This window comes from Galleria mellonella, unplaced genomic scaffold, assembly GCF_026898425.1.
Source record: "Galleria mellonella isolate WM207_F2 unplaced genomic scaffold, CSIRO_AGI_GalMel_v1 utg96, whole genome shotgun sequence".
Lineage (NCBI taxonomy): Eukaryota > Metazoa > Arthropoda > Insecta > Lepidoptera > Pyralidae > Galleria > Galleria mellonella.
The window spans coordinates 5,411,850-5,425,319 of record NW_026442179.1 but is presented as its reverse complement, the minus strand read 5'-3'; the positions used below and the strand labels follow the sequence as shown (position 1 = coordinate 5,425,319).

Sequence of the window (13,470 nt, the reverse complement as noted above, 5' to 3'; positions counted from 1 at the left end):
TATAAACTATAAGTGTGCCAAATTTCATACTCCTCTATTCGCCCAATTTTCGTAAAAAGGGGATGGTACAAAATATTTGCTTCACGTATTCATAATATAGATATTTACAGATGAAGCCAGTTAGAATGTTGTATAAAATTAAATTAATATTTATTTGCATGGAACATTATATGTGTGGTTTCCGATCTTCATTGTAGATCAGTGAAGAGCACGAAATACATGTTCATTTACATAAAATATCCATTAACAGACAAATTGATAAGGACAACGCTATTAGTAGCAATTCTACGATTTGTTTTACAAAGAGAGATGAAAGAAACGAATTTTTATATCCCACTAGTTTTTGTCCGCGACTTTGGCCGTGTGACCGGGATATATTATAGTATAGTAGGGTAGGGCGGGGCTAAAAGGTCCATTTTGCGTATATTGTGTCATAACTACGTACGTTTAAGGTTCCTGGGAAAGACTTTAATAATAATAGAAAGTTTAATCCTTCATCTATAAGTTGCCATAGGTGAATACGGCCAGAATTTACCAATGCGCCCAATATGGGCGATACAAAATGTAATGTCAAATGGTCCTTTTTACCCCGCAGGTGGGGTAAAAAGGACCAGTCTTGGGGTAAAAAGAACCACGACAACTAAATCATATTTTGTGGTCAAATGTAGGAAATAAATAAAAATAAATAATCTTTATATTTATTATATTTTAATCGACAGATATGTTGCGACCTATTTTGCACTGGTAACTAAGTTATATAATTATAAGGCACAGTTATAATCAGTCTTAATAACAAATCTTTAGGTCTTTGGTCTTTTTGATCTTGATAAAGGTAACATCTTAAAACAATTGTAGTATCTCAAAATCGTACATATTCATAAAAGAAATCGGTAACATCTTTAGCAACTTAAACAATTTAAAAAAATAAGTATTTTCAACAAAAAACTAATAACTAATCTTCATCAGACTGACAATTCTTACATTCGTATGCAAGAGATGATGAGTGATGTTTGGCACACTTATCGTGGGCCCAACCTTTACAGGTATTACATTGAATCCAGCCTTCTCCTGCAACACTGTCAGCAAATGACTCGCAGCATTCCAGACAAAGACATTCTTCTTCTTCAGAACTCGAACTCGTATCTTTTTCTTGTATAATCTTTCTTTTCACTTGTTTATTTTTATTTGTATCTTTTTCTTGTAAAATCTTTTTTTTCACTTGTTTATTTTTCTTCGAGACAGCTTTTTTACGAGAGACCATTTTCTTCTTCTTTTTATTTTCTTGTTCCAAAGACAACGCTTCCTTTTCAGGTGTGTCTGTTAATATAGCTGCCTTTCGTCGTTTCCTGCTGGTAACATTACGCGGTCCTGCCTGAGGGAAAGGCCTGATGGATTCCGGAGAAAATATTGATGGCTGAGCAAACAAGGATGAAGCTGACGTAGATGGTTGAGGCTCAATGTTTGAAGATGGAACTGTACAGGACCTTAATGGCAGACAATCTTTTTCAACAGCAGCTGTAGAAGACAACATTAGGTCACTTGAGGACAGCAAAACTGAGACGGTAGGCAACTGAGGCCCTACTGTAGACAACTGAGAAGGAGATACAGGAGATATACTTGCTGAAACAACTGCTACAACTTCGGGCTGCGAAGAAATTAACAAACTTGGTGAACCTGGAGAAATAGGCAACTGGGGCTCTGTAGACATAGGCGGCTGTGACTCATTAGGTACAGAAGACGTTGTTGGATTGTTCGGATTTGGTCGGTCTGTCACAAAACTTGGAGCGAAGTCCGACTCATCAAACACTTCCCGGTTGAACGGGTAAACCCCAGCTTTTTGAAACCCTTTCGAGATGTTGTTGGGAGTCAGTGCCAAAGGTAAAGCTGTTCGGACGATGCCTGGGATATCGTAAATGCTCATTGTTTTTCCTGGGTGGCCACGCATCCATGAATCTTGTGCTGACGATAAATACCTTTTAAACGGCCCGAAAACAGACACGTCTAAGGGCTGCAGCTTATGGGAACAATGAGGAGGATACGACAGCATCACTACTCCATTATTTTTCGCTAGATCCAACACTTCCACTGACAAGTGCGAACTGTGATTGTCTAGTAAAAGCAAAACTGGCGACTCTTTAGTTGGCTTCACATAAGTGATGAAATGTTTCATAAAAAGCAAGAATTCCGTATCAGTCATCCAGCCGCTTGCATTTCCTGCACCAATACATTCTGCTGGCCCATCTCGCACGAAATGATCTTGGTATTTCTTTCTTGGAAATACGAACATTGGAGGTATCGAAGATCCAGTTGCCGAAACAGCTACCAACAATGTTACATTAGTTCCTCTTTCAGCAGATGTGACAGACCCGACGTTTCTTTTCCCTTTGGCTGCAATTATTTTTGAAGGTTTATTTACAGTCGAGACACCAGTCTCATCAGCATTCCATATAGACGAACCTCTGAATTTGTGACGATCCATCACGTGTGCCAATTTATCAAAATATTCACAAACGTTCGTTCGATTGAAAGAGGTGGCCCTGCTCAAACTAGTAGCCTCTGGCTTCCTGATAGAGAGACGGTCATTCCTTGACAAGAATCCCGTCAGCCAGTCCTTTCCAGCCATCTTATTTGTGTGCCATACCTCAGGAATCTTCAAATTATATTTTACAGCGCATTCATAAGCCAAGCGACGAACATCTTTAGGGCCTATACCGTGAAAGATTTGTGCAAGTGTCAGTAAATACTCGCAGAGAGAAGTTTCTTGTTCTTGGTTAAACACTAATCTGGGAGTGCCGTAGCCAAATTTTGGCGACTCCGGATTTTCCTTTAACCGCGCCATGAATCTCTTCAATGAAGTTCTGCTAATCTCATAGTCACGACAAACTTGCCTTATTGATTTATCTTCATTTGCGACTAAATCAGCCGCTCGCTTCATCAGCTCAACGGACTTCGTACCACGCTCAGTGGTTTTTTTATAATTCCGCATTCTGAAAATAAAATAGAAATTAATACATAGAATCAAAATAATTCGTGGGGTTTAAAGGTCCACCGCGGTCCTTTGTGCCCCAATGGTAGGTGGACTGTTGTTTTAGGTTATGTAGAAAAACAAGGTGATGCAAACAAAAAAACAATGGCACTACGTGAAACTTAATACCACTAAACATTTATACAGAGAAATTATGTTTCGTAAGTTTAAAAATCGAACAATGAGACTAAAACTAAGTAAAATCTAAAACATTACTTACGTGTAATTTTCGCACCACTTGCGCGTACACTCTTGCCGGCTCTAGAAAATGCACTGCGCGGGGCGGCATGCGCACCCGTCCCTCGTCCCCTTCACGCACCGGTCACTCCGTTGTCTAACGTGCACTTAGTATATAGGCATGGTATATATATATATATATATATATATATATATATATATTTTTTTATATATATATATATATATTTTTTTAAAAAATTGTTTTTCTTTTAAGTTTTTTTAAGGAGCGGAAGATTCCTACGACTACACTTATTTATATCTTTGATCGTCCTTTAGTCTCAAGAGTAGGTCTGAGCTATCTATGTTCTACATAAAGGCCTCCATGGCGACCGTACGTGGCCCACCTGGGTGTAGGGGAGAATGTTAACAATCAGTTCTTAGCCGTTAGCCGACCTACTGGACCAGGCTACCAGTTTAGCATTCAATAAGTATCTTGCCGCAATATCAAGCCCTTCAATACGCAAGTTTCAATGAAGCTGTATAAAATAACAGCATCGTTACACCTACATCTTAGTGTTGGGCATATATATATATATATATATATATATATATATATATATATATATATATATATATATATATATATATATATATATATATATATATATTGTAATTGCACTATATATTGCTCCAGTGATGAATATATTACATTAATTAAACATCGATCTATCATCATCATATCTGTCATTAATTGTCCACCGCTGGACATAAAACATTCCCATAATGGGAGTTTTGTTAGTTGTTGCTACGCTTGGTTGGATGTTTTAAAAAGGACGCTGCCGTCAAAGTTTCTTTAGTCGCCTCTTACGACACCTACAGGAAATGAAATTTCCTGTAGTTCCTTTCTTTTCTATGTCGTGATTACACGGCGATCGGTTATTATATATATATATATATATATATATATATATATATATAATATCATAATTAAAAATAAGAATATAGATTTTCGACGGGTATGAGCGATATGTGAATGGGCAATTATCTATTTATTACTATTACAGCTATTCATATACGTATATAGGATATTTTTCTACTGTATATAACATTATATATAATTAAGATTAAATGAAATTTATACCATAAAACTATCACCATACAAGAAAAACAGCCCAGCCATCCTAAACATGAACTACATCACTCAACACTAGTAAATGTACAAGTTCATGCCAAACGGCTCACGCACCCCCTGAATGATGACAGCTTCATGTCGAATATACAAATGAATTGTCAGAACAATTCGTACAGAAAAGTGAAGCATTTCGAAAAAAAAAAAGCACATTAAAAAAAATAAGTAAAACAGAAAACTGTAGAAAGATTTTCAAAAATATTGACAAAATTAACAGATTGACAAATATTTGTTCCCATTTTCTTCATTACATAACAAGTTCGTTAGTACACCCGTGCAAAGCCGGCGTGGGCAGCTAGTATTCAATAAAGAACAAAAACCTACAGCCACTGTGGTAAAGTAATCCGTGACTGTATAAAACATTAAATAAAGTGCAAACCTTGCAGCTGGGTATGTAACTGCCAGATAGGACGCTATAGAAAACACTGCAAGCATTTTACTACCAGAAACTGGGATAGCTCTCGGTACATGACCTATAAATACAAACAACCGACGACCCTTTGTTACTTGTTAAACAGTGTACGTGTTACAGCAGTGTATCCCAACAGTTTTTGTACCATGCCCCACTTGAACATTTCTAAAATTTTTATGCCCCCATACATAATTTTTCCCGACAAAATTTACTTGACGACTCTAATCGCCCAGTTGATATTTTGGTAACTTTTTTTTATATAACTTAGAATGGCAAACAAGCTGATGGGTCACTTGATGGAAAGTGGTAACCGTCGCCTATAGACATGAGCAGTACCATGGACACAACAGAGTATACTGTTCCGCCCATGATACCCCCCCCCCCCTATGCGTTGCCATTATACCTAATAAATATTTACAGCATTTTTTATTTACTTTTTTTTTGTTAAATTTGGCACTGATATCTACTACCGGTAGCATTGCATTTAAATGGCCCGAAGCAAGAGGGTTAAAATCGCTTCGAGCCCTTTTTTAATTGTGCCTCCCCTAATTGGGCCCCACGTTGGGAAACACCGTGTTACAGTATTATACTGTATTAAAATAAACATTAAAAATAATTACTTGTTGAATCAGTTAATAAAATTTGTTTTTTTGGTTGACAAATATCTAATGTTGTAGCATAAAGTGTCTATGTGTAAGACAATGTTTGCATTTTATGAATTCAATCATTCAGTCATATCACCTGTTAACTGTCTGTTGCTGAACATAGGCCTTCCCTATAAGGGGGGGTTTTTGCCAATAGTTGCCACACAGGCAGGTTGGCAACTGCAGTTAGGCTTTTGATGATATTTTAAGAGGAATACGGCTGTCTATTCACCAACCTTTGAAGTCTCTTAGTCATCTCTTACGACGCTCATGGGAAAGGAAGGGTTGGTCCATTCTGTGCCAGAACTATATGACAAATTGGATTGAAGTCGAGCAACGAAAGAATACTCTTCCTCGAACAGCAACCTAAAATTGCAAGAAATATAGGACAATTCGACCTCCACGTGGTTCCCCCTGGAAACCATCGTGAACAATTCTTGTTGAATTCGTCACGATGGGCTAACTTACCTACTTCATCCTCACCTATCATCCTTCACTGGTGCCCCGCCGGTGTATACCGATAGCGCGGGTGGGGTTACCATTCCATTATCATCCATTAAAAAAAAATATAGGACAATTGAAGATTGTTTTGCTTGATTTTTTTATTTAAGCGAATACAGAACTAGAAACTAAGGTAGCATATTTGAAATGGGTGAAACTGTAGCTGGCAATAATCTGCATATCTAATGCTACGATGTGGACACGTAAAGCCTTCACAATCGGCCGCCTACTCAAAGCCTGATTGTCGCGTGTTGCCTTGAAGTTACGCGAATCAACTGGAAGCTAGAGATTACGAGTACACAGTGCAAGACTGTTTTGTAATGTTATGGGCCGTAATGTATTTCTATAGACTACAGTATAATTTAGTGATAAACATTCGAGATTTGCGAATTACCTTTTGAATTTTGAAATCAATATGTTTGTAATTTAGTTTAATGTATCGTTTTAAAGTAGGTTTCCAGAGGGAGACTTTGTACAAAAGTTTCGGTTTGAAAAGTGAGACATGGCGTGAATTTACAGGGTACAGAGGAATAACATCTGAGTCCTCAGGAATGGCAACGCATGGGGGGTATCATGGGCGAAACGGTATACTCTGTCATGTCTATAGGCGACGGTTATCGCTTTCCATCAGGTGGGCCGTCAGCTTGTTTGCCATTCTAAGTTGTATAAAAAAACAGGTACATCCATTTGAAATTTTTATGGTCCAATTTTAAGTTATATATTAATATTTAAAGTCATGTATGAGTACTACTAGGAGAGTGATGACGATGACCAGACTTCAATACCACTAAACTTTTGTAAAACTTAGTTCTTATCAATCCCGTAGCGTAAAAAAACCATTACATTTTTCTTATATATAGATTGTTAGCAAAAATGTTTTTTACATAATATATTATTTTATATACATCTAATATTACGATAATTAATGTTAATTATGTAGATACCTACATATATATGTACATGTACAAATATGTATGTACATAAGTACAATTTTGTATCTTATTTTGACAATTCTGTTATGTATTTCACAAGGTTTGATTTGACTTGACTTCTAGCGTTAAATAGAGACGTCTTTAATTATGTACCAAAATATAAAAAATAATAATAAAACACTAAGGTTACCTACCATAACAGAAACGGATTAAAATTTTTTAAAAATTTTTATGTGCCTATATATTATGAAAAAAAAAATTATTACATCAACTGCGCGTTTAACTGCCTAATTACAAGTTGAAAACCGGTGTGGTGCTGTGATGACATCAACTAATGTGAGGCTGAAGCCGCTTGTACAGTGTAAAGTGTCTCTCTGGTATGTTCGTATTCAATTATCGATATAAGATTTTTGGTCGTTATTAACTAATATATAAAATAATCACCCAGTTATTAAACTAAAAATTAACTTCTTATACTGTTATTGTACATTATATATCACAGCGTTCGATAGTATTATATTGTACGTATTTAATTATTCTTATCTGTTTACATTTTTAAAATTAGTATCAGACAAATAAGCTACTTCAATGTGACATTTAATACAAGTAACACAACATTCCCAAAATCCGCCAAAACAAACCGTTGCATTGAAAACTTTTGAATTCCGAATAAGTACAACTGGCAATCGCACTCGCATTGCAGCCTCTCACCCCCACTTTCGCTTATCACAAGCAAAAACAATGCTCCAGTGGAGGTATTTACCTCGCCATCCATTCCAGTGGTCACGTCTGTTGCACTACTGTTACACTACACAGAACGACGCGGACTTTTACTTTTCGGACGGCGGTGCGGCGGCTGCGCTCGCGTTGCGGGCCGCGCATGACACTGCCGCGGCCCGCGCCCGTCTCTCCTATAAATTCTTTACAAGACTCGTGCCAGGGCCTGGCCCTGTGGTACAATCGGGCCCACATGTGCTCGGGAGCCCTTTCAGCTTTTACACTATTAAAATAATTGTCGATTTAGATATAAAAAAAAATTACTTGTAAATAAAAATAAATTTGAAATTGGGACAACGAAAATTCATAATTAATCTAATATATTAATTTTAATTAAAGCGCTGCTTTATTCTTATCGCATATAAGAAACCGAGTAAAAATATGTTGATTATTTTTGTCGTGTGATGATAAAAGCCTACACAATACAATGATTGACAATATTGATTAATTAAAATAGAAATAAATTAAAGTAGGAATGAAGGAATGGTAACAAAGGAGATTATTAGATTATGTATTTTGTTTTTGTATTTTTTTTTATTTGTTTTTTTATTTTTATTCTTTTGTCTCTTTTGCTGTGTATTACGCGTATGTTTTTTTTTTGTAATTTGTGTGCTGTAAGTAATGTAAATAAATTGTCTATCTATCTATCTATCTATCTATCCATTTATTATCTTTTTGACAGATATCCGATTATTTACAATAAATTATTATTCATTTATATAATTTTCTTATTTAAACACTAATTATTTTACAACTATTAAAAAACAATTTAATTAATGATAGCATTCTGTTTTATTATAAACTTCGTTACGTCCTAAACAACTTAGCAGACATCAATTTTACGCTCCTTCGTGTTGCAAGTATTTTTTCATGCAGAAGCGTATTCATGAATTTCCTGTCACAAATCATGCATTCAAATACTTCATATGTTAAAAGCACGTGTTTTAATTAAATATTAAGAATAAGATTGTACATTCGGGCGGCGCGCGCGCAGCCTCCGGTCGTCGCTCGGGACCAGTCCGACCGCATGCCCTCCCCCTCCCGCACACTTCTGTCCCAAACTCCTGACAGCTCATTCTATAAAATACCATATTGTCTCTCCATAGAGGTTATATTCCTTTACAAGGATATAGTGGTTCAATCCTTCTGTTTTTAAATCCTTACGGCTCTGCTATTTCGTACAAGACATGCCATGCAGGGTTCTCTAGATGTTTGCCCGAATATGGCCCATTATGGACCTTATTGGGCAGGTTTAGGGATGTTTTCGGCGGCTGGTATCGTGGAATGCACCTGCGGCGGCTACCGGCCGAGAGCGTTGCAACTACAACAATAATATTTACAGTGATTCCTTCAAATACGACCTGCCGACCATTAGAACACGTGGCTCAAGCTCATCAACGAAAGGAGACTATTAAAATGGTCTTATGTAAAAAAAAAATATCAAATAAATCCTAAATATATTTACTAAATATAATTTTCGACACTAAAAATATCGAGTTTTTTTCTTTTTCACAGTTATTGAAACAATTCATTTAAAAATTTACTCTACTTCCCAATACTTTCACCAGAGGGAGACTTTGTACAAAAGTCGATTGCTTGGGTACCTCTGTCCCACTCGTGTTTCAACCGTGAAGCAGTTGTGTTTGCATGTGTGGGATATGGCGTGAATTTATTGGGTACAGAGGAATAACACCTGAGTCCTCAGGAATGGCAACGCATGGGGGGTATCATGGGCGAAACAGTATACTCTGTTATGTGCATGGTACTGCTCATGTCTATAGCCGACGGTTACCACTTTCCATCAAGTGGGCCGTCAGCTTGTTTGCCATTCTAAGTTCTATAAAAAAAATACTTTTATTATTTACATTTCATGATTGTAATGATGGTCATGGCAGACATGAAATTAAGTTTTAGTTGGTAAATTATATAATTTTCAGAAATTCAGTAGCAATTAAGTTGATATAGTAAATATATCATCTTCCGATTCTAATTGCTATATATCTGAATTGAAAAAATTTTTCAGTATTTTTTTCATATTAGAATCGTAGCGAAATGTGAATAGTCGACGAGTGGCTTTAACTATCACATCAACCGACTTAAAAAAAGAGGTTCTCAATTCGAGTTTATCTATGTTTGTTATCTCATAACAACGTTAATTTTAAACCGATTAGATTTTTTTATCTGAAAAGATATATACACTCACAGATTGATCCTATAGTATTTTTTTTACCAAAATCGCTTCAGTACTTTAGTTTTAAATTCAAAATAATTGGTTGTACCATATTTGAAGTCGGTTCTTTTTTATGGGACACAATCTTAATTATTAGGGATTATAGTCGAACCGTATGGTCCCGGTATAGAATAGGCCACTTCCTCCTTACTCATGGGTTACGACACCCCCGGCTAAGGTAAAGGCGACTAAGGGAGGGCGAGGGATGGGCAGTAGCGTCCCTAATTTAAAATATATTTTTTGACCTACGGGTATTATTCAAAAATATCATATGAGGTTATATAGTTTCTGTGACTAATAGTGTAATTCATTGGCACATTTACTAAACTGCTAAATTTTACAGTTCAATAGATCTCCTCACCTTCCTCACCAGTGGAGGACCTTATAGAAAAGTTTTCTGCTTGGATATCTCTGTTTTATTCGTGTTTCTGCCGTGAAGCAGTACATGGCAGTGAATTTACAGGGTACAGAGGCTTAACACCTGAGTCCTCAGGAATGGCAACGCATTGGGAGTATCATGGGCGAAACAGTATACTCTGTTATGTCCACGGTACTGCTCATGTCTATAGGCGACGGTTACCACTTTCTATCAGGTGGGCCGTCAGCTTGTTTGCCATTCTAAGTTGCATAAAAAAAACTGAGTTACGAGACAACAAACATAAAAAATATATACAACACATTTAAGCACCCCCTCTTTTTGAAATCACTTATAAAATATAGATGAGTCACGAAACTCCTCCTACTTACGCTGCACTAGTTGATTGAGCGGTGTAGATGAGACATGCAGTTAATATATTTTGAGGGGCCATTCCTTAGATGACGCATGGCTTTCATATTGAAGGGACATCATACCCGCTGACCGGGTCGTCGCCCTCAAATGTGTTAGAAGATTGAATTTATTTATGCTTGATACTCGATATATATAGAGCATCTATGCTAATAGTTAAAAGTTTGTAGAACGTATTTTTAATGGGTGATAATGGAATGGTAGCCCCACCCGCGCTATCGGTATACACCGGCGGAGCACCAGTGAAGGATGATAAGTAGGGATGAAGCAGGTCAGTTAGCCCATCGTGATGAATTCAACAAGAATTGTTCACGATGGTTTCCAGGGGGAGCCACGTGGAGGTCGACCTAAAAGGATGTATTGCTAGCAATAGGGCTGGCAAACTCCATTGCTAACAATCCCTTTTCCCCCTGTAGAACGTATTAGTTTTTAAGAATAAGAGAGATATCTAGACTGGCTTTTTGCTCGCTAATTCGTACCCATGGATTAGGGGGAAGGGGTTGTTAGCAATGGAGTATGACAGCCCCATTGTTAGCATATGCCCTTTTAGGTCGACCTCCACGTGGTTCTCCCTGGAAACCATCGTGAACAATTCTTATTGAATTCGTCACGATGGGCTAACTGACCTGCTTCATCCTCATCTATCATCCTTCACTGGTGCCCCGCCGGTGTATACCGATAGCGCGGGTAGGGTTACCATTCCATTATCGCCCATTAAAAAAAATACCCATGGATTATAGCCGTAGGAAATCCAATGAAACAGACCACTATAACATAGAGTATTAAGTTGAAATATACACTAGATTTTAAATTAATCCTTCAGGAATACAACTATGAAAACTGTATCTGATTTGGTGCAATAGTTTTGCATAATACCTGAACAAACATACAAAATACAAAGTTTCTAAAAAATATTATTTCAGCTTCAGCTTTTATTGGTTATATCGTCATAGTCGTAGAATACTGACAGATCTTTATATGTAATATTTGTCAGATCCGTCAGTATTCTACCACTATGACGATATAAAGACCACCCATATAAATTTTTCCATGTACATGACATTGTCTAGTAACAATTTTATTAAATTAGATCAATTTAATACTTACCTATGACCGACAATTAGTCTACGATCCCATCACCACTGTTATTCTGCGACTCATACTACCCGCACAAATCTCTTTGTACACTGCACTATACAAAGTTCTTGTGATGACGTGTGACATTTGTGTAAATAGGGCGATGTTTACATTATTTTTGGAGTTTATTTCGATTAGGTACTTAATCCGTTGATGAATTATAAAGGTCCGGTTGACCGAGTTATTTGACGGAGGAGACAGTAATGAAGTTCTTAGATAAATTACTATAACTAATTCTATATCTATGACGTAATTAACGGTAATCAAAAACAATTTTAATGAAATATCATTTTTTTTTGTTTATGTGGCATATCCAAAGATAAAGTTGTAGACTGTCGAACTTTGTATATTTTCTTACTTAATGTAAGTACGTTATACTAAATCTATGTTTTTTTTTTTTTTAAACTGATAAATAATTTGAACTTAATAGTAGGCACTATTTTTTGTGACGGAATTAAAATATTTCGTATTTGTAAAAAAAACAATGAATTAACTAAGAAATTCCATAAATTGACATTGGAGTCGATTCTGGAGCGCCATTTCTCTAAATCTGTTTCTAATTTTAAAATTTCAATTTGATATTACAGCTGTTAAATTTCGAACTGGCCATTTATAAACGATTAGAATGTAGATTAAAAAAAAAAGGTGTTGTCATTGGAAAGCTCATAGAGCTGTTGTTTATTTTTCAGTACTGTTTGTTTTGCTTATAAATAATATATGCGCACTTCGAACCCTCAATACCAATTATAATAATTTCATCCCAACCATCTGGACGAGTGGCGGTCCTCCACCGTGCGTTTTTCAAGGCACTTTCTCCCACGCACAACCACTCTTTGGAATCAACTTCCAGCAGCAGTATTTCCGAACCGATACGACAACATAACCTTCAAGAAAAGAGCATATTCCTTTTTAAAAGGCCGGCAGCACACCTGCAATGCCGTAGGTGTTGTGGGTGACCATGGGCGGCGGTAGTCACTTACCATCAGGTGAGCCGCATGCTCGTTTGCCCCCTGTGGTGTAAAAAAAAAAATTTTAAAACAACGACAATTTTACGCTTAGGACCAACATAAATTAAATTTGCAATAGATTTAAATGAAAATTATTATAAATTAAATATATGATGACCCAAAAACACTAATTCCCAAAAATTATCAAATTAAAACATTAGATTAAGGGACAAGTTTAGAGATATAAAACCAACAACAGTCATGCTTTCAATCGACTTAAAGAAAAGTCAAAAGAAGAATGGAGTCACGTTCAATGTAACAATCAAAATGCGCTACTCAGCGCTACAAAAATGAATCCAGCAACTCAACAATATTCGAAATAGAACATTCAATGTTCAAAGCAATAGCTAACTATTTAATACAGCATGAGCGAAGAAGGAAAAGGCCCAGCTAGATCAGGTGAGCAAACCCAAAATAAACGTAATAGGCACCTGATTAAGGTAGGGTTTAAAGGTTAGTTAAGCTTTAACTGTTGCCAGGTTTTTTTTATACAACTTAGAATGGCAAACAAGCTGACGGCCCACCTGATGGAAAGTGGTAACCGTCGCCTATAGACATGAGCAGTACCATGGACATAACAGAGTATACTGTTTCGCCCATGATACTCCCCCCCCCATGTGTTGTCATTTCTGAGGACTCGGATGTTATTCCT

At 36.6% G+C, this 13,470-nt stretch overlaps 1 protein-coding gene across 1 annotated transcript; it reads right to left on the bottom strand.

Annotated features, from left to right (window-relative positions):
• Positions 1 to 684: 684 nt before the first annotated feature.
• On the bottom strand, positions 685 to 3,362 carry LOC128202442 (uncharacterized). Its single transcript, XM_052902784.1, has 2 exons — positions 3,246 to 3,362; positions 685 to 2,987 (listed from the first exon to the last, which is right to left on the bottom strand). The coding sequence occupies exon 2, from the start codon at positions 2,984 to 2,986 to the stop codon at positions 953 to 955; it is 2,034 nt and encodes a 677-aa protein (XP_052758744.1). The 5' UTR covers position 2,987; positions 3,246 to 3,362; the 3' UTR covers positions 685 to 952.
• Between the last annotated feature and the right edge of the window lie 10,108 nt (positions 3,363 to 13,470).

Bases quoted from the DNA above. Each gene is read 5' to 3' on its own strand.
- LOC128202442 (XM_052902784.1), bottom strand. From the start codon at position 2,986: ATGCGGAATTATAAAAAAACCACTGAGCGTGGTACGAAGTCCGTTGAG.